Source organism: Cetorhinus maximus, chromosome 2, assembly GCF_964194155.1.
Source record: "Cetorhinus maximus chromosome 2, sCetMax3.hap1.1, whole genome shotgun sequence".
Lineage (NCBI taxonomy): Eukaryota > Metazoa > Chordata > Chondrichthyes > Lamniformes > Cetorhinidae > Cetorhinus > Cetorhinus maximus.
The window spans coordinates 65,211,612-65,236,965 of record NC_135880.1 but is presented as its reverse complement, the minus strand read 5'-3'; the positions used below and the strand labels follow the sequence as shown (position 1 = coordinate 65,236,965).

The window sequence follows — 25,354 nt, the reverse complement described above, 5'->3', positions numbered from 1 at the left end:
AAAGAAGACTGCTATTGAAACAAAAGTCTTCCAAAGGATTCAATGTGTAGTTTTGATCTTACTGGTAGCTGAAAATTCACTGCACATTTTTTGACTTAAAGTAACAGATCAGATTCAGTTATACTTCAGATTTCTAGTAAACTCAGCTCATTTTCTTCCTGCAGACACAGAGGTTTGATGTTAACTTTCATGATAATTGTAATTAGGAGTTTGAGATGTTCGACTCCCACTAAGCAGACACATATCTGTGCTGCAGAACACCATAACAACTAAAGTATTTGACTGCTGGATCTGACAAGGATCTTTTTTTTCACATGATTAGGTGGCTGTCAGTGTGTGTGTACATCAAATAGAAATGACGCTTGTCAGATAACTTTACAGCTAATTAGCTCACCACACTGCAAGGTGAGCAAGCCAGGGGTAAGGACCCTGAGTGGGCTTTTCAGACTACTCGATGTCTGATTGGCAGATGTATACAACAAGCCTTACTAGTCCATACTGCATCATTAGACTTCCACAGCACCTCAGTGCAAAGCAAAAGTAATTCAGGCATGAGGGAACTGTGTGTATGTAATCTGGAGAAGACAGACACAAGATGGATAATGGAATGAAATCTTTGCAAGATATAGTCTGTTCACTGCTGCCTGACAAAAATCCAGCATTTGTCTTTAAAGACTGTGAGTAAACTTTATACAGAATTTGAAAAATCATTCTATTAATCCATTGTTGTATCTTCATATGTCACTAGAAAAACCTAAATTACTTCAGCAAGCCTACTGGCTCATGGTGTGCTTTATTGTGTCTGTTTGAAAATTGTATATTTACCATAATAATATTAAATATTTAAGAGAGCTAGTAGATCAATTATGAGCTATCTCATAAAAAGATGTGATTATTGTATATTTCTTGTCCCTTCTTGATATTCCTTTCGCTATTTTGTAAACAAATTAATTCTTGTGAAATGGAGCTGTACACATTCCAGGAACAACATTTCACATTGATTTGTTTTATCTCTTAGATCTCATCAAAAGTATTATTTGAATGGCTGACTCTGTGCGAGCAAGAAATAGACTTTTTGGAACCAAAAGTGCTTTGTTTCAAAGAAATCTGAATACTATTGTGTTGTATAAAGATAGTTAGTTCTGCTGTGTGGCCTGAAGTGAATGTGTTCAATCAATTGAGGTGAAATTTCAAGCAATTTCTCATTTGAAGTGTAAAACGTATAACTGTCAGAGGCAAACAGGAGAAAATTATATTAATTCATTAGTTTTATAATGACAGCTTCTGCCTCCTTGAAATGTTGTAGCTCTCTAGAATTCACAGAAATAATTGTTACATAATTATATGGATCTACACTTTGGCTAGCACCAAGGGGTACTCCATAAATTAAGTTAGTGGTATTTGACTGTGACTAGTCCTTATAGCACACACAATGAACTTCAGAAGTATAGCAGTTGTAATTTACTGAGTGCTGACAGAATTTTCCTAACTGCGTTTTCATTGTAAGTGGCATCATGACTTGCAAATAATGTAGTGCCTTTTTTATGTTAAGTTTTTATGTTAAACTGTATAGTTATCACTAATATTAAGTAGATATTAATATATATGTGAATTCAAAATATAAAACAGAATTAACAATTCTACCCTTATTTTTAATAAATAAATTATTGATGTTAAACAAAAACAACAGAATGCAGGCAAATACAGTCACAGAGAATGATGATGAACAGGATGAAAGAGGCAAATAAAGATCATGAAGACTAGAACTTCTTCAAGGCCAACATGTCTGGAAGAAAAGTGTCAATAAATCAAACGGCACAAAAAAAGGAATAAAACTGCAAACTCAAGATCAGTAACAAATCAGAAAATATTAGAAATACATAGTAGTTCAGTCAGCAATTGTAAAGGGAAAGGGTAGCTTGGCATTTCATGTATAAAATTCCTCTTCAGAACTAAGTATATTTAGACCTGCGCAGTATTTCCAACTTTTTGTGCTAGTGTATCACTTTGCAATATCTGCATTTCTTTTCTTGTACAGATTAAAAATGTTTACGCCTCATTTAGCTTTTGGAATCACTGCCATATTTAATATCTGATGGAAATATTTTTTAATAACTTACAGCAGAGAAAGGCTCAAATTGGGTCTGTTTCATATTTTGTGATATTATTGTTTGGGTGGTACTTGATAAGGTAAAAGATAGCGGATTTCTGGTGTTGAAAAGCCTGTCATGTTGACGCAATCCATTCCCAAGATGTGTAAAGCTGTTTTGTAATCTCCAAGCATCAGTTCCAATCAGCACAGAAATTAAACATTCAGCTGACTGCAGAGGACTTTAATAGGATTTAATCGAAGAAGTTATTTGTTTTTCTATTTTTCATTTTCCGCTCAGTCTCAATGTTATCAGCATAGAGTTACTACTATAAGAAGAATTATCCTGAGCAACAACCATTCTATTCACTTTGCTTAATACCAAGAACCAATTTTCCTTTGTAATTAGCTTCACATGGTTATGTCAAAAGACAGAACTCATTGCAGTTATGATAGATTCCTTTTCAAGTTTCTTACGATTAAGCTCAGGCAGATTCTAAGCTGAAATGAAAGTTATAAGCCGAGGCTTTAAGAATAGGATATTGTCAGATTTTCTTTTCATTTTATATTTAAGTTTGCACATTATGTTGATATCTAGTAATGCTAAACTTCAAGACTGAAGTCTCAATTTTCAATTAAAATTATTAATTGAATATCTGGCATTGATATTGCAGAGAATTTTCTATGAACACGAGCATAGTGTTAGCTGAGATTTACAATCCTACTGTCATCTAAAATACTTGGTTACTGATTGAATGGCAAGATAAATAATGCAGGATATTATTCAGATTTGATCTCCCAAAAGCTCCAAACCTAGCACATAGAGATTGACAAAGAAGTCTGTATGAATGAATTCCATATTTTTGAAACAAAAGCTAATTGTATTTTTAAAAATGACTACCATCCTTTTTTAACTATGTAACTAATATTCAATGATGATGAAGCCCATGGACTAGTGGGGCACCAATTTTATTAATCACAGAACACTTAAGATTTAAAATATAGAGCCTGCAATGGGAAACATATGCTGTGTATGTATTTATGACTTTCCATACATCAAGCTTAGAGCCTGATATACATAAATACTGCTTTTCCAGCTGCCAGTGTCGTCTTAGACCTGACCTTTGCATTCGATGCATTCATTGACATGAACTGTGAGGAATTGCTTTGAATGTTTGAACACCTTTTTATTCTCAGAAAACTTGAAACTGAGTACAAGAGAAATTGAGAAGTACATTAAAAATCAATATACTAATTTTCTTTAAAGCTAGGCTTTGGAGACAGTCTGCAAAAAAAAAACAACTCATTTGCAAACTGCCAGGGAATAAGTAGAAAGGCTTTAAAAAGGTTGCACAAATGTAGGAAACTAGTTAATTTCTTTCCCACTCTTTGGACATTTGTAAAGTATTAATGAAAAATATTCTTGTAATATTTTGTTATTTTTTTATTCCATCCCTTACTTTAATTCCTTTTTATTACTCTAGACATTCTTCATTTGTTTTACCTGGAGAAAAGTAGCGATTGAATTACCTGATTACTGTCCTGGGGTAGGATTTTCTCTTCATCAGGCGGGCGAGCCTGGGAACGGCCATGAAATGGACCACCGCCCGCAATCAGGCTCCGACCGTGGTTTCATGCTGGCTGGCCAATTAACAGCCAGCCAGCATGAAACATGCACTGAAAACCTCAGTGCTGCCAGAGTGGGGGCAGGAGGAGCGCGAGTACTGAAGTCTGCGCATGCGTGGGGGAGCACGCACTGAAAACTCCCTGAAGGCACAGAGCTGCCCCAATCTAGCAGCTATTTCCTTTAGAACTTGGCCAGCTCGGTCAGTGGTGGTGCTAGCTAGCCACTCTTGGTGATGGACATTGAAGTCCCCCACCCAGAGTACATTCTGTACACTTGCCACCCTCAGTGCTTCCTCCAAGTGGTGTCCCCCATGATTCATCAGCTAACGGAGGATGATATGTGGTAATCAGTGGGAGGTTTCCTTGCCCATGTTTGACCTGATACCAAGAGACTTCATGGGGCCCGGAGGCAATGTTGAGAACTCCCAGGGTGACTCCCTCCTGACTGTGTACCACTGTGCCGCCACGTCTGCCCTGCCGGTGGGACAGGACATGCCCAGGGATGGTGATGGTGGTGTCTGGGACATTACCTGTAAGGTATAATTGCATGGGGATGACTATGTCAGGTTGGGTGGTCTGTTCAGTTTCATTCCTTTTTTGTAGCAGTTTGTTACAACTTAGTGGCTTGCTAGGCCACTTAAGAGTCTATGGGTCTGTAGTCATATGTAGGCCCGACCAGGTAAGGATGACAAATTTCCTTCCCTTCGGGGCATTAGTGAACCAGATGGGTTTTTACAACAATTGACAATGGTTCCAGGTCATCATTAGACTTTTAATTCCAGATTTTTATTGAATTCAAATTCCACCATCTGCCATGGCAGGATTCGAACGCAGGCCCCCAGAGCATTACCCTGTGTCTCTGGATTACTAGTCCAGCGACAATATCACCACACCATCGCCTCCCCCAAATAAGGGAAACATTTCCCCACATGTGACTCAGTCAATGAACAGGGGCATAATAAAAATGTTTCAAAATATTAATTTTTTAAAGTTACTAATGGAAACTTCATCCTGCCTGTGGATGAGGTTTCCTCAAAAATGCAAAGGCCTCCTGGCCTATTCGCAGCCCCCCCAACCCCGCCAACCATAAGACTGGACAGGCAGCAAAAAATAGAATTTGTTTAATTAATGGCCTTAATAGGCCTCTTAATTGTCGACGGGCGTGCTGCCGGCTCTCACGCATGCCTGCCGACTGAAATATCGCACGAGTGCACAATGACGTTGGGACGCTCGCCCGATGTCATCACGCACTATTTTACTCCCGACTGGGTCAAGCGCACGCACGCCTGTGGGACATAAAATTCTGTCCCTGGAGATCAGGGATATAACTCTTACATAGGATTACATAGCACAGGAACAGGCCATTCAGCCGAATCAGTCCATGCCTGTGTTTATGCTTCACTTGGGCCTTCTCCTATCTTTCCTCATTTAAATGCACCATTGTAAGCCCCTATTCCCTTCTCCCTCATATTCTTGTCCAGTTTCCCCTTACATACATCTATAGTATCCATCTCAGCCACTCCTTGTTGCTTTGAATTCCGCCTTCTCACCACTCTTTGGGTAAAGAAGTTTGATTCCCTATTGGATTTCTTGGGGAATATCTTATATTGATAGCTCTAGTTATGCTCTTCCTCACAAGGGGAAACATCATCTCTGTATCCAAGCTATCAAAACCTTTCATAATTTTAAATACCTCTATTAGGCACAGAGGTTTCCTCACTTACAATTAAAGAGAAAATGAAATAGGACTTGTCATGAATGTTGAATACGTTTCATGCCAGGGTCAAAACAGAAAATGCTGGAAAAACTCAGCAGGTCTCACAGCATCTGTGGAGAGAAGAAAACAAAGTTAACTTTTCGAGTCCATATGACCCTTCTTCAGAGCTGAAGAGAAGTGGAAATGTGATTAAATCTATACTGTTTAAGGGGGGTGGGGCAAGTGGAGCTGGATAGAAGACCAGTGATCACATTTCCACTTCTCTTCAACTCTGAAGAAGGGTCATACAGACTCAAAACATTAACTTTGTTTTACTCTCTCCACAGATGCTGTCAGACCTGCTGAGTTTTTCCAGCATTTCCTGTTTTTGTTCCAGATTTCCAGCATTCGCAGTATTTTGCTTTTATTTCATGCCAGGGTGTTCTTTTGCCTAGGAAAGCAATAAGCAGTTATTGGAGATATTTCTTTGTTCCCAAACATGCGGTGTTATTTTTAATTCATGCATGGGATATGAAAAACACTGTAAGGCCAGAATTTATTGCCCAATCCCTAATTGCCCTTGATAAAATAGTGGTAAATCTTGAACCACTGAAGCTCATGTAGTGTAGGTATGCCCCCAGTGCTGCTAAGGAAGGAGTTCCAGGATGTTGATCCAATGACAGTGAAGGAGGGGTGATATAGTTCCAAGTCAGGATGGTGTGTGACTTGGAAGGAAAGTACAGGTGGAGGTGTTTCCATGCATCTGCTGCCCTTGTCCTTCTAGGTGGTAAAGGTTGTGGGTTTGGAAGGTGCTGTTAAATGAACCTTAGTGAGGCTGTTGCAGTACATCTTGTAGATGGTATACACGTTATCATTGTGCATTTGTGGTAGAGGGATTGAGATTTAGTATGGTCGATGGGGTGTTGATCAAATAGCACTGGTTGTCCTGGATGGTGTTGAGCTTCTTGAATGTTGTTGGAGCTGCACTCACCTAGGAAAGTGAAATGTATTCCATCGCACTCCTGACTTATCCTTATAGATGCTGGACAGGCTTTGGGAAGTCAGGGGGTGAGTTACTCATCGCACAATTCCCAGCCTCTGACCTGCTCTTGTAGTCACAGTATTTATATGGCTGATCCTGTTCGGTTTCTGAGCAAGGACGTTGATGGGGGAGATTCAGCAATAGTAATGCCATTGAATGTCAAAAGGGAGATGGTTAGATTTTCTCTTATTGGAGATGGTCAATGCCTGACACTTGTGTGGCATGAATGTTACTTGTCACTTATCAGCCCAATTGTGGGGATTGAGTGTCATTTAAGCATTACTGGTCATTTAGATATAAATTGTTTTTGATCCAATTTTTAATTTATTTTTTAAAGCCATTGGAATATTTGTTGTTAAGAAACATTTTGTATTCATAAGTGGATGTTTTGAAAATTGACAATTCTAGGTTCAGGGCTAAGTTCCATCATGCAAGTCCATTAACAACTTACATTTATGTGCCTGTCCTTAACAAAGGAAAAGCTAAAGAGCACAACCTGAATAGAAGCACTGAGGGAATGGGAGATTAGAAGCATCAATGCGCAATTTCAGAAATGGTGTAGTAGGGAGGATATCATATTTAAATAGGTTTTGTGTTTTATTATGAAGGCAGGACTCCATCATCTTTTGGTGCTGTGCTTCATTGGCTAGAAAGGACATTTTTTATTCGATCATGGGATGTGGCAAGACAAGCATTTATTTCCTATCCCTAATTGCCCTTCAGAAGGTGGTGGTGATCTGCCTTCTTGAACCACTGCAGTCCATGTGGTGTCGGTGCACCCACAGTGTTGTTAGGGAGGGAGTTCTAGGACTTTGACTCGGAGACGGTGAAGGAATGGCAATATACTTCCAAGTCAGGATGGTGAGTGGCTTGAAGGAGAACTTGCAGGTGGTGGTATTCCCATCTATCTGCTGTCCTTGTCCTTCTAGATGGTGTGGTCATGGGTTTGGAAGGTGCTGTCTAAGGAGCCTTGGGTGAGTTTCTGCAGTACATCTTGTAAATGGTACTCACTGCTGCTACTGTGCATTGGTGTTGGAGGGAGTGTACGTTGTAGATGGGGTGCCAATCAAGTGGGCTGCTTTGTCCTGGATGGTGTAAAGCTTCTTGAGTGTTGTTTGAGCTGTATTCATCCAAGTAAGCAGAGAGTACTCCATCACACTCCTGACTTGTGCCTTGTAGATGGTGGACAGGCTTTGGGGAGTCAGGAGGTAAGTTACTTGCCGCAGAATTCCTAGCCTCTGATCTGCTCTTGTAGCCACAGTATTTATATGGCTAATCCAGTTCAGTTTGTGGTCAATGGTAACCCCCAGGATGTTGATAGTGGGGGATTCAGCAATGGTAATGCCATTGAATGTCAAGGGGCAATGGTTAGATTCTCTCTTGTTGGGATGGTCATTGCCTGGCACTTGTGTGACGCGAATGTTACTTGTCACTTGTCAGTCCATGACTGGGTGTTGTCCAGGTCTTGCTGAATTTGTACTTTGAGAGATCCCAGGGTTGTAACAGGCACTAAATACAAGCAAGTCTTTCTTTTTTGAGATATTTCCCCCCAGTTCCTTTTGTTTCATAAATGTTCACATTTTATGCATGCCTGAGAGAATGATCATATTAACTGTTCAAAGGGCAATACCTTTCAGACTAACTATGGGGAACACATCAGTGTAGCATGAAACTGGCTCTGACTCCAATTTACCTACTCTTTATGGAATGCCTAACCTTTGCTGTAATGACTGTTTGGTAACTCAGTGGTGCAGAAATTGGATCCCATTGCATCTACTTTACAAGCATAAAATGGGCACACAATGAAGGTCAATTTTGGGAGCCATTTGTCTTGCACTTCAGTAACACCTGAAAGACATTTCACCAGACATGTGAATGAGTGACTTAACAACTAATTTAGGCACGCTTGCAGAAATTGGATTGGATTGTGAGCCAGGATGGCACCGCTCAGCTTTCTTCAACGGGAGATATAGTCTAAGCATCAGATGCCAACAAGAGGTCATTAAAAAAAAATCAAAAGCTTTGCTGTAGAGCCGAGAAGAGCTTATTCATCTTTTTGAAGCTGTTGAGTTGTCTGTGGAAGTGGGACTGACGCCCAGATAATATAATTGAAGTCAAAAGGTGAAGTTGGGTTGGCCTCGAGCCTCCTGGTTCAGTGTGTGCTGATGAAGTGCCGTTGGTTATGTGCCCAAAATCGAGCCCAAATAATTTTTACCCTATTATGTGGATGAATCACAGGAATGAACCTTTACCCCCCACTCTATGATGAACCAGTACATGAATTAATGGCACATGTGAAAGTGCAACGGTGTTCATTGTTTAAAACTGGCACTGGACCATGTATTGTAAATGTTTGTCACTATATCCAACAGTCATTTTAAACAGTTTTTCACATTTGGAAAGCATACGTAACACAAACTTCATTGTGCATTACTACGTCTTAAAATGTTATGGTCTAACTAATTCATATTAGTTCCTATTTGTTCCTGTTTAACTGGTCTACCAAAGAAAAAAATAATTGAAAGGCAATAATAAATATATTGGATGAACTTTTCAAAACATTTTAAGATGCCCTGTTTTGTTTTCACACAGTGAACATAGTAGAAACATTGCAGGAGTTTTGGGAGAAGAAGAGAAAGCAAGGAGCTGTCTTTAAGAATGGAAGCCTTGTGGTGTATGAATCAGTGCCATCTCCTCTTGCCCCATATGTATGTTATGTGACTCTACCAGGAGGCAGTTGCTTTGGCAGCTTCCAGGTAACACTCATTTACATTATATTTTGCATTACACATGTACATTGTATGTTATAGTTTCCACTTTAATAATGATACTGTTCTTTTTTTACAAAGTACTCCTGTTATTCTGTTCTTGGATTTATGCTCATTTCCAAAGTGCTGGCTGGATTCACCTGTAGAATGATACAGCCACAAGCCATTCAGCCCATCAAATCAAAAAATGTTGCTATCATTCAACATTTTACTAACATCTGTGACATTTGACATACTGATAACATAGAGCAGGATTTTCCATTCTGGAAACTAAAGCCGGGATTTTCTGCTCCCATTTGCAGCGGGCATCATAGCGGGCAGGAGCAGAAAATATCGGGACATTGCAAAAATTGGCTTCACAGCGTCGTAATATCAGCATGTAATCATCAATGGTGGGCCACGTTTCCCACCGCAGAACGTTGGGAACCTAATTTAAATATTTCAGCATCTCATTAAAAGCCCCGCTCGCCAGAATCATCACCCTATGTTGGATCATGAGCTCATGTTGGCATGACTGCATGCAGATATGTTCCACAACAGAACATAAAAGACGTGCACCTGGCGATTTGCACTTTGCTCGGGTCTTCGAGGTTTGTTTGCCTACCTTGCTTCAGGCAGCACTCGCAGTCATCAGCGCCAGGCTTCGCAGGCAGCACCACGTCGCTTTTAGGGAGGCTCAGGGACAGGTCTCTACCTACCAGACCAGCCGTAAGGCAGGGGAGCTATTCAATGGCTGCAGGGCTAGGGCTTGATTTGGGAAGGGGAATATCCCAGGGTGTTTTTGGGGGCATATGTTGATCTGTGCAAGTGGCCTTAAGATGGTGAGGGCTGAGGAGGCAGTCTCCAGAGGAAATGAGGCCAGATGGTGATGTGAGGGTGTGTTTGAGAGAGTGATTGCTGATTTCACTGTGACTGGCAGTGAGTGAGATGCCAGTGAATGTGTGAAGGCCTTGTGAGATTTTTGTTATTCATTCACGGGATGTGGGCGTTGCTGGCTAGGCCAGTATTTATTGCCTATCCCTAATTGCCCTTGGGAAGGAGGTGGTGAGCTGCCTTCTGGAACCGTTGCAGCCCATGTGGTGTAGGTACACACACAGTGCTGTTAGGGAGGGAGTTGCAGGATTTTGACCCAGCAACAGTGAGGCAATGGCGACATATTTCCAAGTCACGATGGTGAATCACTTGGAGGGGAACTTCCAGGTCGTGGTTTTCCCATGTGTCTGCTGCCCTTGCCCTTCCAGATGGTAGTGGTTGTAGGTTTGGAAGGTGCTATCTAAGGAGGCTCAGTGAGTTCCTGCGCTGCATCTTGTAGATAGTATACACTATTGTGCATCAGCGATGGAGGGAGTGAATGATTGTAGATGGGGTGCCAATCAAGTTGGCTGCTTTGTCCTGATTGGTGTCAAGCTTCTTGAGTGTTGTGGGAGCTGCATTCATCCAGACAAGTGGAAAGTATTCCATCACACTCCTGACTTGAGCCTTATAGATGGTGAACAGACTTTGCGGATTCAGGAGGTGAGTTACTCACCACAGGAGTCCAAATCTCTGACCTGCTTTTGTAGCCACAGTATTTATATGGCTAGCCCAGTTCAGTTTCTGGTCAATGGTAAACCCCAGGAAGTTGATAGTGGGGAATTCAGAGATGGTAATGCCATTGAATCTCAAAGGGTGATGGTTAGATTGTCTCATGTTGGATATGGTCATTGCCTGGCACTTGTGTGGTGCAAATGTTACTTGCCACTTGTCAGCCCAAGCCTGCATATTGTCCAGGTCTTGCTGCATTTGGATTTGGACTGCTTCAGTGTCTGAGGAGAGACTGGTGCTGAACATTGTAGAATTATCAGCAAACATCTCCACTTCCGACCTTATGATGGAAGAGAGGTCATTGATGAAGCAACTGAAGATGGTTGGGCCGAGGACACTACTCTGAGGAACATCTGCAGTGATGTCCTAGAACTGAGATGATTGACCTCCAACAACAACAACCATCTTTCTTTGTGCTAGGTATGACTCCAACCTGATTCCCACTGGCTCCAGTTTTGCAAGCCCCCCTTGATGCCACACTCGGTCAAATGCAGCCTTGATGTCAAGGGCAGACACTGTCACCTCACCTCGGGAGTTCAGCTCTTTAGTCATTGTTTGAACCAAGGCTGTAATTAGGTCAGGAGCTGAGTGGTCCTGGTGGGACCCAAACTGAACTGCCGCTTGATAGCACTGTTAACGACCCCTTCCATCACTTTACTGAGTGTGTGAGTTCAGAGTGATGAGATGGTTGCCTTATCCTGGCGACATGGATGAGATCACTCATCTTCTTTCTGCACTGGATGACCAACCTCTACTGTGTGGTGTTGGCACTGACCAGCACTGCACCGTCTCCAAAGCCGGAGTGGTCAGATCGCTGGACCTCCAGCAGCCAGAGAGTGGGTAGAGGACATTGTGGTGGGCCTTCAAAAGGCATTCCAGGGACGGGTCTTGGCTTTCAGGTCCATGTCTTCACTGGAGCTGTTCTGGGCTGCAAGCATTGAGAACTGTGTGCGCGGTTGCAGTTTAGATATGGCATCCAGAGTGTGGAAATGGTGAACTAGCGGCAGGGCGGGTGATTCAGAGGTCGCCTGCCAGTGATATGGCATATTTCTTGTGGCTGCATAATTAATGAGGCGGGAAGCAGGTGATATGGCGCAAAAACCTGCCCTTGTCACTGGCAGGTAAAATGTGTATTTTCACGTCCACCACTGCATTTATTGCAATTCAGGGAAAATTTCAGCCTAAATGTGGTGGCTGGCAGGATAAGTGGCACGTTTCCCGCTGGGTGGTGGGGCAGGTTCTTGTGCCCAATTGCATGCTTGGAACCTCACTAATTATGCATCAGTGAGCTGCTCTCTGAATCGCATGGCAGGACGGGCATTGATTCATTTGCCCCACCATCACCTTATGAGGTCGAAGGTCCTGGCACCATATTTAAACATCAGCCGAATGCAAATATTCACTCTCTGCAGCTCAGCTGTGTGGTCTGGATTCCCTGAGGTGGCACCCAGAAGAAAGAAGCCATGTAGCCCCAGATTCAGCCATGACTCCCTGGTGACTCTCCTCAAAGCCATCCGCTTTGTTCTTGATGTCGTCTTTCCCAGGTGTGAACCCAGGATGTCCATCAACCTCACCTCTCTGGCCTGGATGGGGGTAGCAGCAGGTATCAGTGCCCGCTGGGAACCAAAAAAGACTTGCCCTGCAGTGCAGGAAGAGGATGAATGATCTGATCTGCTCTGTCAGGGTAAGCCAACCCTCTGCTCCCTACAAACTCACACTCCCATAATGGCATCAGGCACTCCAAGGATTACACTCCTCAGGGATCTAACATGCTAACAGTGAAGGAGACATCAGCACTGAATGTCTCACGCACACTTTACCATCACCAGCGTCTCTTTTATCATGCTGCACAAACAGCACCTTCAGCCCTTACTGGGGTGGGCTCAGCACACATAGCAGACGTGTATAGGCGTCTAAGAAGCTACCCCAACAACCTGACATCTCTTGCCCATATAGGATGTAAGATGGTTTAGCACAGCCATGTGATTTTGAGCCTCACTAAAAGCAAATGCTGCCTAATTTGGATTTGAGATTACCCCTGCCTTGGACCTTTGGGAATGATTGGATGCCTTGTGCCCTGTGACCCATGTCAAATGGACAATGCAGTTTGCAGGGTTTGATAGATCTTCATGTATATATCCAATAGCTGTGCTCCCTTAATGGCTGGCTGCCTCTTCCCTTTTCTTAAATGCTCAATGAGACCACCTCTGATGTGACCCCAATGCCTAGTGTAGTGCCACGCAAAAGCGCAACATGAGTTCCTGGCGCCAACTCTAAATTTATAATAAAGACTTCATGAGTTCTCTCAGCTAAGCCTTTATCTCCATATTGAAATTCTAATAAATACAAGGTTTCCCTTTGAAAGGTCTCCGGAGTCCAGCTGTGGAGTCCTCCCACACTGCCTCAGACCTCTCCCCTTGCAATTTTTTCCTAGTTTCATTTTTAAACTGAATCTTTGATTCAGGGTCACAACATGGTGGCACTGCACTTCTATTTCCAGAACAGCTTCGACCCTCCCCGTCCCTTTGATCATGCTGGAACTCCACAACGTGCAGGTAGCTCCCCCTCCGGTCACTCTCCAGCCACCCCCCCAATAACCCTGGAGCCCGTAGTGATTATTGTGGACATTTCTTCCCTCCCCCTGAACCCATCACTGTGAATGTCCCCATGCCCCATGTAGACCTAACTCCACCCCATCTTGAGGCCATGTGTATGGTCATATACAGAGGTGCCCCTCCCCACCACGAGAGATTCAAGCACCACCTCCACTTTATTACTTTTTCTCCATTTATAGGCTGCGGGTACCTCACCATAACTATTCCATCTGCAGCCCCATATGGAGCCAGGCACCCCGAGGAACACTGTGTGTGAGGCAGTGACCACACCTTGCACACCACGCTGTGCACAACCTCCATTGAACAGACAGGACTTGCCCCTCCCTCAACCAGGACCACAACGTGCCCAAGGACTGCCTTTACTCTCTCAAATTAGCAATGTGGTCCACAGGGTCCCAGGACTGCCTTTAATCTCTCACCCCAATCATTTGGCCTCAATCTCAGGACTATGACTGTCTAACACTCATCTTTCCATTTCCTTCAGAACTCACGCCTCCCCTCCCTCCAGTCATGAGTCTCTGCGTACCCCTTCCCTCTTGTGCAACACTAATCCCCACTCCTCCCAGTCATGTGTCTCTGCACCCTTCTCTCTCGTACCATACTAACCTCACCAATGCCCCTCCCGAGTCTGTGTGCACCCCTTCCATGTCAGGCTCCAGCTCCCCACCCCCAGATATCCCTCTGCCTGCCAAGCCACTCCATTGCATTCAGCCTCATGTCTCAGCCTATTCCCTCCACCCCCTCACCCTCACCCCCTGTATCGTCCCCATGCTGGTCTCCGCTGGTAGAGTGCAGCCCTGTAGCACCCAATGCAAGCAGCCCTGCCTGCCAACCCCATGTCTCACCTGAGGGAGCAGCTTTGGCAGCGGTGACAATTCAGAGCAGCTCTGTTGCAGGTCGGCTTACAATACTGTACGCACCACAAAGTCACAAGTGAAGTGAAGGTGGGAAGGTGCACACCGCTCATATCCGGTTGTGAATCAGACCAGCCTAATTTCCTGCAAGGCTATGGGCCAAGTGCTGGTAAATGGGATTAGGTAGGTAGGTCAGGTGTTTCTCACGCGTCAGTGCAGACTCAATGGGCTGAAGGGCCTCTTCTGCACTCTGTGATTCTGGACTAGTATTCCAGAGATCCAGGCTAATGATCTAGGAACCCGGGTTCAAATCCCGTCACAGCAGATGGTGAAATTTGAATTCACTAAAAATCTGGAATTATAAGTCTGATGATGACCATGAAACCATTGCTGATTGTTGCAAAAACCCATCCAGTTCACTAATGTCCTTTAGGGAAGGAAATCTGCCACCCTCACCTGGTCTGGCCTACATGTGAATTCAGACCCACAGCAATGTGGTTGGCTCTTAAAAAGCCCTCTCTATGAGGACAATTAGGGATGGGCAATAAGTGCTGGCCTAGCCATTAATGCCCACATCCCATGAACAAATAATTTAAAAATGTGCAGTAATTTAAAGGGGCCGGTTTGTGTACGCCCTGCTCAGGTACTTTTGGCTACTGCACAGCCACATAGTTTAGAGGAAACATATTATCTCCCATCTGGTTCTTTTGTCAATTACCTCAGCCTGTGTTCTCTGGTCACCAACTCTGGGTAGATCCTGCCTATCCTCAACATACCCCCAAAGGCTTTGCAGGAAGTAAAGGAATTGAGCTTAAGAAACGCCTTCCCCCATCAGGATTTGTGTCAGGATGTAGATGGAGCAGACCAAGGACCTTCTCCATATTGCAGTGACACTGCAGGTGTAATGGTTGATTTTTGACATACCCCAATCCAGGAATTTTGGGTCCATTCCCATCTGTACATTCTGGATGATTTATCTACTTATATTTGCACAAATAAAAACATAGCAAGGGCTGTGTGGAAGCAGTGAAATTGTGATTTCTTCTTTGTTAAATAGGAGTAAAATTAGCGCTACTTGGTTATGCTTGGCACATGCCACTTAATGCAAAAATGCCAATTGTGTAATAGGATGTGTGTATTGAGAATTTTAAAGTTGATGCTGGTTTGGCTTTAGGGAGGATGTAAGTAACTCCTAAAGCATTTGAATATTCTACCTCTCTAGTGTTATACACACTCTCCCAGAGTTGCTCTCTCAATACAGAAGACACTGGGCCTCCAGTACAGACTGTTAATTAACTGTTGCTAGGATATGAGGACTCACCTGTCACCTCTCTTTATCCCAGTGGACCACAGCTTTATTCATTTTCCTGCAGATGACAGGAATTCCCATATACAGGGAACCATTGCTCCATAGAGTTGTATTATCTTCCATGTTATACAATTGTTCTTTTCTGCATTCAGGTTATAACTCACTCATCACTGTAACGGTTGAAGTATTTCTTCAGTTGACTTATGAAAAAAATATTCTTCCATCACAGGCTGTCATAGGTTATTCTCTATAGTCACAATAATTCATTTCATTTCAAAGCCAACATTTTCCAGGTGGTCTTTGCTGTGCTAATCTGGATTGGTCATTTTTTTAAAACATCAAAACTATACATCCACAGGGCCTCCACTGTCTGTGCCATTGACCTCAAACTTCATTCCAACTCATGACCTGATCAGTGCTTCACTTTAACTTCTCCCTTCCTGCTCTATTGGCATATATAAATCTCCAAAATCAAATGTTTTTCATTATGAACCAAAGCGTTTTAGTTTAAATTCTGATTCATCCTTATTAACATCACCACCAAAAGTAACTTAACATCAGCAGACAACAGGAGACTGATTTTTTCTCCCCTCTGGTGAACCTTTTTGCCACCTAACTTTTCTGTCAATCACCATCACTGCTATAAACAGAGTAATCCATTAATAGGAAAGTGAAACTGCGGGTGGATCTCTGCTATACATTATTTGGGCTTGATATAGATCCAAAGAGTAAATAAAGTGAGTGTTGGTCCTCCACAAGAAAATGGGGAGTTAATGGTAGATAATAAGGAAATGTTAGATGAAATGAACAAATATTTTGCTCCTGTCTTCACAACAGGGGATACAAAAAACATCCCAGTAATAGCCATAATTCAAGAGGTGGAAAGGAGAGAGGAACTTGGTGAAATTACAACCACTAGGGAAGCCTTCCTGAGCAAACTGATGGAGCTGCGGGCTGACAAGTTTCCGGGTCCTGATGAACTTCATCCTAGGATCTTAAAAGAGGTGGCTAATGAGGTCGTAGATGTGTTAATTTTCCAAAAATCGCTAGATTCTGAAAAGGTTCCATCAGACTGGAAAGTAGTAAATATGACACCTCTATTCAATAAGGGAGAGAGGGAGAAAAAAGGAAACTATAGGCCAGTTAGCCTGACATCTGTCGTGGGGAAGGTGCTAGAATCAATCATTAAGGAGGTTATAGCTGGGCACTTAGAAAAACTCAAGGTAATTGGGAAGAGTCAACATGGTTTTGTGAAAGGGAAATCATATTTAAACAATTTATTGGCATTCTTTGAAGGAGTAACTTGCATAGTGAATAAAGGGGATCCTGTAGATGTGCTGTACTTGGATTTCCAGAAGGCACTCGGTAAGGTGCCACATCAAAGGTTATTACGGAAAATAAAAGCTCATGGTGTAGGGGGTAACATATTGGCATGGATAGAAGATTGGATGGCTGGGAGAATACAGAGAGTATGCATAAATGGGTCTTTTTCTAATTGGCAGGATGTGACAAGTGGAGTCCTACTGGGGTCTGTGTTGGGACCTGTTTTTTATGATTTATATCAATGGCTTAGATGAGGGCAGCAAAGGCATGGTAGCTAAATTTGCAGATGACACAAAGATGGGTAGGAAAGTATGCTGTGACGAGAACATAAGGAGGCTGCAGACAGATATAGATAGGTTGAGTGAGTGGGCAAAAATATGGTACATGGAGTACAATGTGGGAAAATGCGAAGTTGTTCACTTTGGCAGGAAGAATAAAAATGCAGTGTATTACTTAAGTGGAGAAGGGCTGCAGAATTCTGAGTCACAAAAAGTTGGTACGCAGGTTACAAGTAATTAAGAAGGCTAATGAAATGCTATACTTTGTTACAAGAGGAATTGAACATAAAGTAAGGAAGTTATGCTTCAGTTATACAGAGCATTGGTGAGACCACATCGCAAATATTGTGTGCAGTTTTAGTCTCCTTATTTAACGAAGGATGTTAATATATTAGAGGCGGTTCAGAGGAGGTTTATTAGGTTGATACCTGGAATGGATGAGCTGTCTTATGAGGCAAGGTTGGATAGGCTGGGTTTGTTTCCACTGGAATTTAGAAGAGTGAGGGGTGATTTGATTGAAGTATATAAGATCCTGAACATTTTTGATAAGGTGGATGCAGAAATGATGTTTCCTCTTGTGGGTAAGTCCAGAAGTAGGGGACACTGTTTTAAGATTAGGGGGTACCCTCTTAGGACAGAGATGAGGAGATTTTTTTTTCTCTCAGAGGGTTGTGCGACTTTGGAACAGCGGTGAAGGCAAGGTCATTGAATTTCTTTAAGATGGAGGTCAATATATTCTTGTTCCACAAAGGAATCAAAGGTTATCAGAGGTAGATGGGAATGTGGGATTAGTAATACAAACAGATCAGCCATGATCTTATTGAGTGGCAGAGCAGGCTCGATGGGCCAAACGGCCTACTTCTGCTATTTCGTATGTTTATATGTTCATTACATAATTGCTTGTTAATGATTGTGCAAACAAAGGCTCATGATCTTCCAGTCCCAAAAGCAGTGAACACTGAGACATTTGCTGCTATTGAGGGTCGCAACAGCATCGGAAGTTCTGGATTTACACTGGAACCATGAACTACCGATACCTCAGAAATGGCTCCATGGGGGGACTTGCTGATGGTCCCTGGGACCTGTAACCACGTAAACCTGGGCGGTTTTCCCATATACTTACCCTGGTTTTTACACTAATTTACTTAAAACGGTTCATAGCAGGTGTAAAGCCTGCTCAGAAGTGCAGCTCTAAGTAAAATGGGTGGATTATAAAAGAACTCCAGCACCCTCGGAAACCCCAACACTGCTCACTCACCCCCAACCAACAAAACAGCTCACCCACATCCCTCTCAAAACATCTCCACCCTCAGACTGTTCTCTCCCTTCTTGACATTGCTCACACTGCCACCCGCACAAACAATACTCACCTCCCCTGCACCCACCCCACACCATCCCCCCAACCCCAAACACCCTCGCCCAGCTCACTTTCCTGAGTTCCTTGCTCCAAAGTCCAGCCAATGTTGGAACAGAGTCAACAGCATTGGTGAGGAGGGGGGGATGAGCTTTGCTGAGTGGTGCGGTGGTGTTGAGCTGTGAAGGGTGGTGTGGAGTGGGGTGAGCTATGAAGGGTGGTGGGGGCTGGGGGTGGTGAGCTGTGCGAGGTGGTGTGGGAGCGGTGGTATTGGGGGTGGTGAGTTGTATGGGGTGGTATTGGAGGTGGGGTTGAGCTGTGTCAGGAGTGACAGGTTTAAAAACTCTGCAAGTCTTCAGTCCTTGACAAGAAAGGGGCATGGCTTCGCTGGCATTATGCTTACCACTAGGCCTCTCCACTCTGCTCATCCCTGGACCCAAGCTGAAGCCAAGGCAAGAAGGTTCTAAGGCTCGATTGTAAAAATGTATGGGGGCAGTGTTAAACAGGGTCAGCAGCATGCACCCCCACTCCACCACTGACTGAGAGATCTGGGCCAAATTTAGAATCAAACATGATAAATAATCCCCTTTAATATTTGGTACATGTTGTGATATAATTAGTAATTTGTGACAGTAATTAACTATTTCCTTTGTACAGTTGACAGCCTGAGCTTCCTTAAATTTTTCTCTAATCTCATTCTCTTGACACCAGTGATTATTCTTCTTGTTCTTCTCTGTACCCTGTCCAATGCCTATACATTTTTGTTTATATGGAATGGTTACTAGAACTCCAGAGAATTGTAGAAGTCTTTGTATAAACTCTGTAGACATATACCCGACTACATTATTGTGTATTTATTAACTTCCTGGGAGGAGTGGGAGAGGGTTCCTATTCTGTGGAGCACTGGTAGTGAGGTGCTGGTTGTCACCACGGTGGAAGAATGGGCTAGAGGTGTGTGTATGTCACAGCATGGGATCCTCTGGCAGTATTGGAGATGGGGAATCACTGGATGTAAGAGGACTGCAGAGGGGATCTTGATGTTGAGACCAGTGGGAGCAGTGTGCAAGGTGCATTGATAAAAGAGTGACATTAGCAATTTTCTCTGAAATCAACAATAGCAACTGTCGATGCCAAGTACAGGTGGACAGAAACAGTAAGAAGCTAGAGGAGGAAGTAACAATCAGCTAAGAAGAATTAATTTCTTCCACATCCTAAAAATGTAGAAAAGGGTTCCCCAGCAGTGACCTGAGGAATCATGGATATTTAAAATAGGTACAGCTGAGACTTAAAACCCTTTTTAGAACTCTGCTCCCTGTCACTGCCCTAGCTGTTCTCACACTATGGCCAGGGAACAAGACCATAATTTAACCCTTAAAGCCTGCTGTCATTCTAATAAATCTACTGTAGATACCCTCCAAGCTCAATATATCTTTTCGAAAGGTTCATTGATTGCAGTATACAGATGGGGTCTGAATTTATAAGTTTGATCAAAACACAAACGAGTGACGGAAATATGGAATATTTTTGATAGATAATTGTCCTTCGGTGAAGAAGGGAGAGAACTGAAAGAGAAATTTAAAGGGTTATCACATTGTAATGCAAATGATATGTCCTAACATACTGGAAAAGAAGTTCAGAGGTGGAACAAAGTAAAATTTCACCTCTGAAGTAAATGATGTGCCCTTGCATGCTTGTTTGTATATTACTCTTATACTGTAGACAGAAGAATAAACACACACCACAATCAGCCCATTGGTTTGTGGATATAAGTTAAGATATTCTCGGTTAGAACTTCTCATGTGAGCATTATACTTTTACTATGAAGTCACCAACTTTACAGGCAGCAAGTTTAACATGTGAAAGGTGTTTATCAAAACATCTGTTTTAATCACTAATTCATGGGAAAACTATTGAAATACTTGTGCTGCGGTGCATATTGAATTTGCTATTGTGAACCTGCATTATCTTAACCAAAATCGTTGCTACGGAATTGAAGTTTAAATTTCTAACTCTTTTCAGGAGTTTGAGCTGCCTGAAAAATCTTGAAAGGATGACAATCATTCTTTTAAAAGTGCTCATAATTGCACATGCCCATAATGTTAGCAGCAATAATGAACTCTAGGCAGGATTTAATCCCATCTCCCCTGCTCTCATTGTCTGCTTTAGCATTCAATTTCGTCTTAGCCAAAATAAACACTGGTATGACAACTCTCTTATTTGCTTCAGATTTCTCACCCATTATTACCTAAATGCTGAATGGCAAGCAGTGAAAAAGAATCTCTAAGCTAGACCCAATTTAATCCAGGTTTTATGAACACTCAGTAGCTTTGTTTTGACTGTTACTTTTCATAAATGAAATGTGATATTTTAACTCAGATGGAGTTTGCATGGATAATTTAACTGGATTTCAGTTCAAGAATAAACTCTGGAATAATTTGTCAGTGCTCCTAAAGGCACATTAACTTTAAACAGACGATAGTTTGAGGGTATCAAAGGTAGCAGCAAAAATTTATCCTAGCAACTTATACAATAAGTCACTTTTTCACGGCTCTGTTTCATGATCGAGGCTATTTGGATATATGTAAACAAATATTACAATTGATACCTCACTTAATGCACAGCAATGTCTTTGACAGCCCAGTAATAGTGAGTATATGGGAAATGAAGCAACCTTACTGCCTATTGTGAATCCAAGACCCACCAGAAAAGTAGAGAAATGGATTTCTTCAGGAATTCTCTTGCTTATCCAATGTAACTTTGACAAACAAGCCAAGGAAACCTCAAGAAAACATCATTTACCCCAATTTTCTGGGGTTTCGTGGCTCTTCTGGTGAAGTTAGGATGCAACAAGTGGGAGAACTGTCCCCTTCCCTGCAGAAATTATTTCCCATATTTCACTGATGCTTCTGTTGGCAGTCCTGCCGATGCAAAAGGTTTCTGCTAGAGGCACTGACTGCCATCTTTCCTCAGTGAGTTTAGCGATTGAAGATGCTTACTGGCTAGAATAGCCATCAACCCCTTTAGAAACTAGGGCGATATAAGCAAAGCAATGGGATATCAGGCGGAATCATATGGTCCCATTGGCGGCGGGTGTCATAGCGAGCATGAGCTTACAGTCTCAGCTGCGGAAGAATGCTCACTTTTGACAAGCTTTTCCAAGTGTGTGGCTGCTTCCCCCACCTGCTCCCCCCGGCCCCCTGGCACGTGCTTGTGTACTTCCTTCAGTCTGTGCTGCCTTGCCCTCCCACCCCCAGCCTCACCCGCACTAAAGCCCTTGCCTCAGCTGAAAGCCAGCTAGGAAAAAGTGACTTGCCTGTGCCACCCCCCCCCCAAGCAGTCCACACCCTCAAATGTGCGGTGCCTCTTCCTTGATGATTGACATACTTGGATATGGGCCTCTGAAGCTTTTCTGTCCACTCAAGCAACACAAAAGCATGAAAGTGCCACCAAATGCTTCAGAACTTTTCACCTCTCAGGTGCAGACTGCAAATTACTGTGCATTTTAGAGGGCTGCAGGACAATTGGCCGACATGGCAAGTTGTACAATTCCCTTGTGAAAGGTGGTCATAGTGCAGTCACTGGTGGAGACACTCAAAGCCCCTTGCAATGTCTTTATTAAGGTTTGGTCCAGTATCCCTCATGGTTGAAGCTAACAGGTTAGGGGAATGCCTGTGTCTGAGCTAAGAGCACTGCATGCAGTCCAATAGGTGAAGCTTCTGCCAATTGGTCAGGTGGAGTGGGGCAGAGGTGGGTGGGGTTTCGGTCAGCCATGAAGCGCACTAAACTCTGGCCATCCAAGGGGTGGCCAGCACTCTCCGGCATGCGTGAAGGAGCTTTCAGATTTAACCAAAAGAGGTCCTTAGGACACATATGATAACCCACATGTCTCTCTCTTTGATCCTGCAGGAGGAGAACATCAGGATCATGGGGGCTGGTGATTTAGCGGTATGCCTCATAGCAACATTAGGTGGGTGTGCAGCAAAATTGGCAGCCTGCCTACCATAAGTAATAATTAATTAAAGGTCAGTTAGGCTTGTTAGCAAGCTTATCAACCAGGATAATACACTGCCCACATCATAATACAGAGTGGGCAAGCAGACAGTAGTGTGCAGGCCTTGGTCCCACTGAGAGGCAGAGGCCCAACTTTTACTTCATTTAGCCCATCCCGATGAAAATCTGCCTTTGCAGCTGGCGGGTAAAACGTCTTTTCATGTCCACTCCCACACTTAGTGCAAATCTGGGATGATTCTGCCATCTTACTGTTGTTCTGATGTTGTACAATCAGTGCCACAATGTATATTCAATCATCCAGATACAATTGCAGGACATTTCTTTAAACAATTCCTCACTATAAGGAAGCAATAAAACAAACTGTTAAAAAGCAAAGTTGAGTAAGTAGCAGAATCCTAAGATGTCCACTCAAAATTCCCATTTTTCATATCCTTTGACCTAATACTTTTTGCACACAGAGATCCCTTATTGTAACACCTTCTTAAATGTCAATCATTCTAGGTTCCTATGGATGCAGCATCTAACTTAACAAAAAGTGGCCCAAACCAAAATCTTCCCCTTTATCACTTATATTACCCACTGGTGCTAAGAGTTTGAAGTGAGTTCAAGTTTTTGAAGACTGCACGTGAGGTTTCCTCTACCTCTCCTCTGCCCCATATCCCTCTCAGTCATATGTTACTCCCACTTTATTGTATACTAAAGCTAGTTAGTATGCAAAAGAACTGACCTTGTGAATCATGACAGGGTCAACAAAGTGTTGGACCTGTAGGCATAAGTAAGAAAAGGCGAGAGAAACTGGAGCTTCTTCACTTTGTTATGAGGTGACTGAGAGAAGGGATCTTAGAAAAGGGCACAATACTAAATGGTATCGATATGGGCCCAGATTTTACAGTAAATATAACACTGAGTCTAACAACGCTCTGTTATTATGGAGCAAAATGGAAAGCAATTTCTGATGACACACCCATACATAGTGAAATGCAGAAATCTCCTCCAGAAGTATCTCTCTAATAGTGCCTCGCTGATGGACTTGGTATTTAAATACATGTAACAGCATGAAGTTGCATTACTTACCATTTCCCATTAAATATGCCAGAAAAAAAGTTAGGGTTTGTTCAATCAAGTGTAGGTGAATTTTTAATGGTGCGATTATTCGTAAACTGCCAAACAACCTCTCTGGCATTGAAAATTAACTTTTACAATTGCAGAGTCTCATTCCTTCAGATTTTAGGTACTGTTGGAGGTTTTAAATAAAAAAAGTACTACCTGTCTCTTTTGTCTCCTTCACTCTCTTATTTCCATCTTTAAATGTGTAATCTGCTGCTTGGAAGTGGGTTGGTCACCAGCCCCAATCCCACCACCTTTAAAACAGGGACTGGGCAGATTTGAGGTGGTTTGCATTTGGGTTTGAGATTTTTTTTACATTTTAACATCCTATTCAATCCAAACATGTTTCTGGGAATTGTTCCTGTGTGAAATGGTAAGCCTTCTTCAATCTGATTCTAGGAGAGACATGGGGCTAGATTTCTGGCACATTTTCAGTGGGGTGCACATAAAATATGATGAGTGCCCAACCCACCACATTCCCTGAGCTGCCCCCCATAGTAACCCTTGGTGGGTGTGCACCAAAATTGGCAGCCTGCCTGCCATAAGTAATAATTAATTAAAAGTCAGTTAGGCTTGTTAGCAAGCCTATTGACCAGGATAATACACTGCCCACATCATGATACAGAGTGGGCAAGCAGACAGTAGTGGGCAGGCCTTGGTCCCACTGAGAGGCAAAGGCCCAACTTTTACTTTGTTTAGCTCATCCCTAGCGTGTTATGGCTGTGGGATGGGCTTCTTTCCACCGTGTTGGCTGCTGCCCGACTTTCCTTTGGGGGAGTGGTGGGGGGGGGATTAAATAGTGCCCCCTCCCAGTAAAATGCAGCCCATGATGCTGCTTGCCCTACTCACATAGGTCCCAGATTCCCTATAGAGGGCACCGTGCTATTTCACCATGCCTGATGATCATAAGTCATTCAAGTGCCCTTGTTTTTGCTGTAATAATAATGAATGACACATTCTATTTGTTCACCAATGACTGCAAAATCCAAGCTAAGGTAAATCTAGAGCACTACCTCAAAGTAAACCAGGACATTAAACTAATGTGGCATTGGCTAAAGTTATGAAAGAATAATCCAGGGTAGATTTGCTTTTGCACCTACAGCATGGTCAACATTTGAAATGATTGTTTGGACACGGTTGTTATGTGATGGGAAAATGTAAGCTTTAAAATACATTCTAGATAGAGAGCTAAAATTGCCCAAACAGCCTCCATCATTTGTATTTATCATGTGATCCTTTTTCTTATTGTCAAACATGCAGCATCATGACAGAAATTATTGTTAATGTGTTGTGGCAAAAATGACATGTGGCTCCACTTACAATTCTCCTTCCAATGAAGATTGCCCCTTTTAAGAAAATGAGGATCTTAACAATTCATGAAACATTGGTTTCATTGATTGTCCCTTTCCTGTTTTTATTCTACAAAGCCCTATTGACAGGACTCTGGGAATAAAAGAGCTGGCCGAGCAGGTCAAAGTGTTTACATGCTTTGAGCCACAAATCATCCTTTGACACAAATGCTTCCTCTTTATTGTATTCTTTGATCAATATGCCTGGCTTAGTATTCCTGCTTTCAGTCATATACAATCAAACTTCAAAAACTACAACATTCAAAGGGCAAATATTCCAATGTGTGCTAAATTCTGCTGTGATTTGCTTTCAGAAGCTCCATTGCAGAAGTGAAGAAGATACTTTCAC

The 25,354-nt window shown here is 42.7% G+C and overlaps 1 protein-coding gene across 1 annotated transcript in view; it reads left to right on the top strand.

Moving 5' to 3' along the window:
* Window positions 1–442: 442 nt before the first annotated feature.
* LOC144690366 (protein limb expression 1 homolog) overlaps window positions 443–25,354 on the top strand; it is a 50,674-nt gene continuing 25,762 nt past the window's right edge. The window contains exons 1-2 of the mRNA XM_078557796.1: window positions 443–677; window positions 9,046–9,209. Coding sequence (XP_078413922.1) covers window positions 596–677; window positions 9,046–9,209 — 246 coding nt within the window. The 5' untranslated portion in view covers window positions 443–595. The remainder of the gene's footprint in view (window positions 678–9,045; window positions 9,210–25,354) is intronic.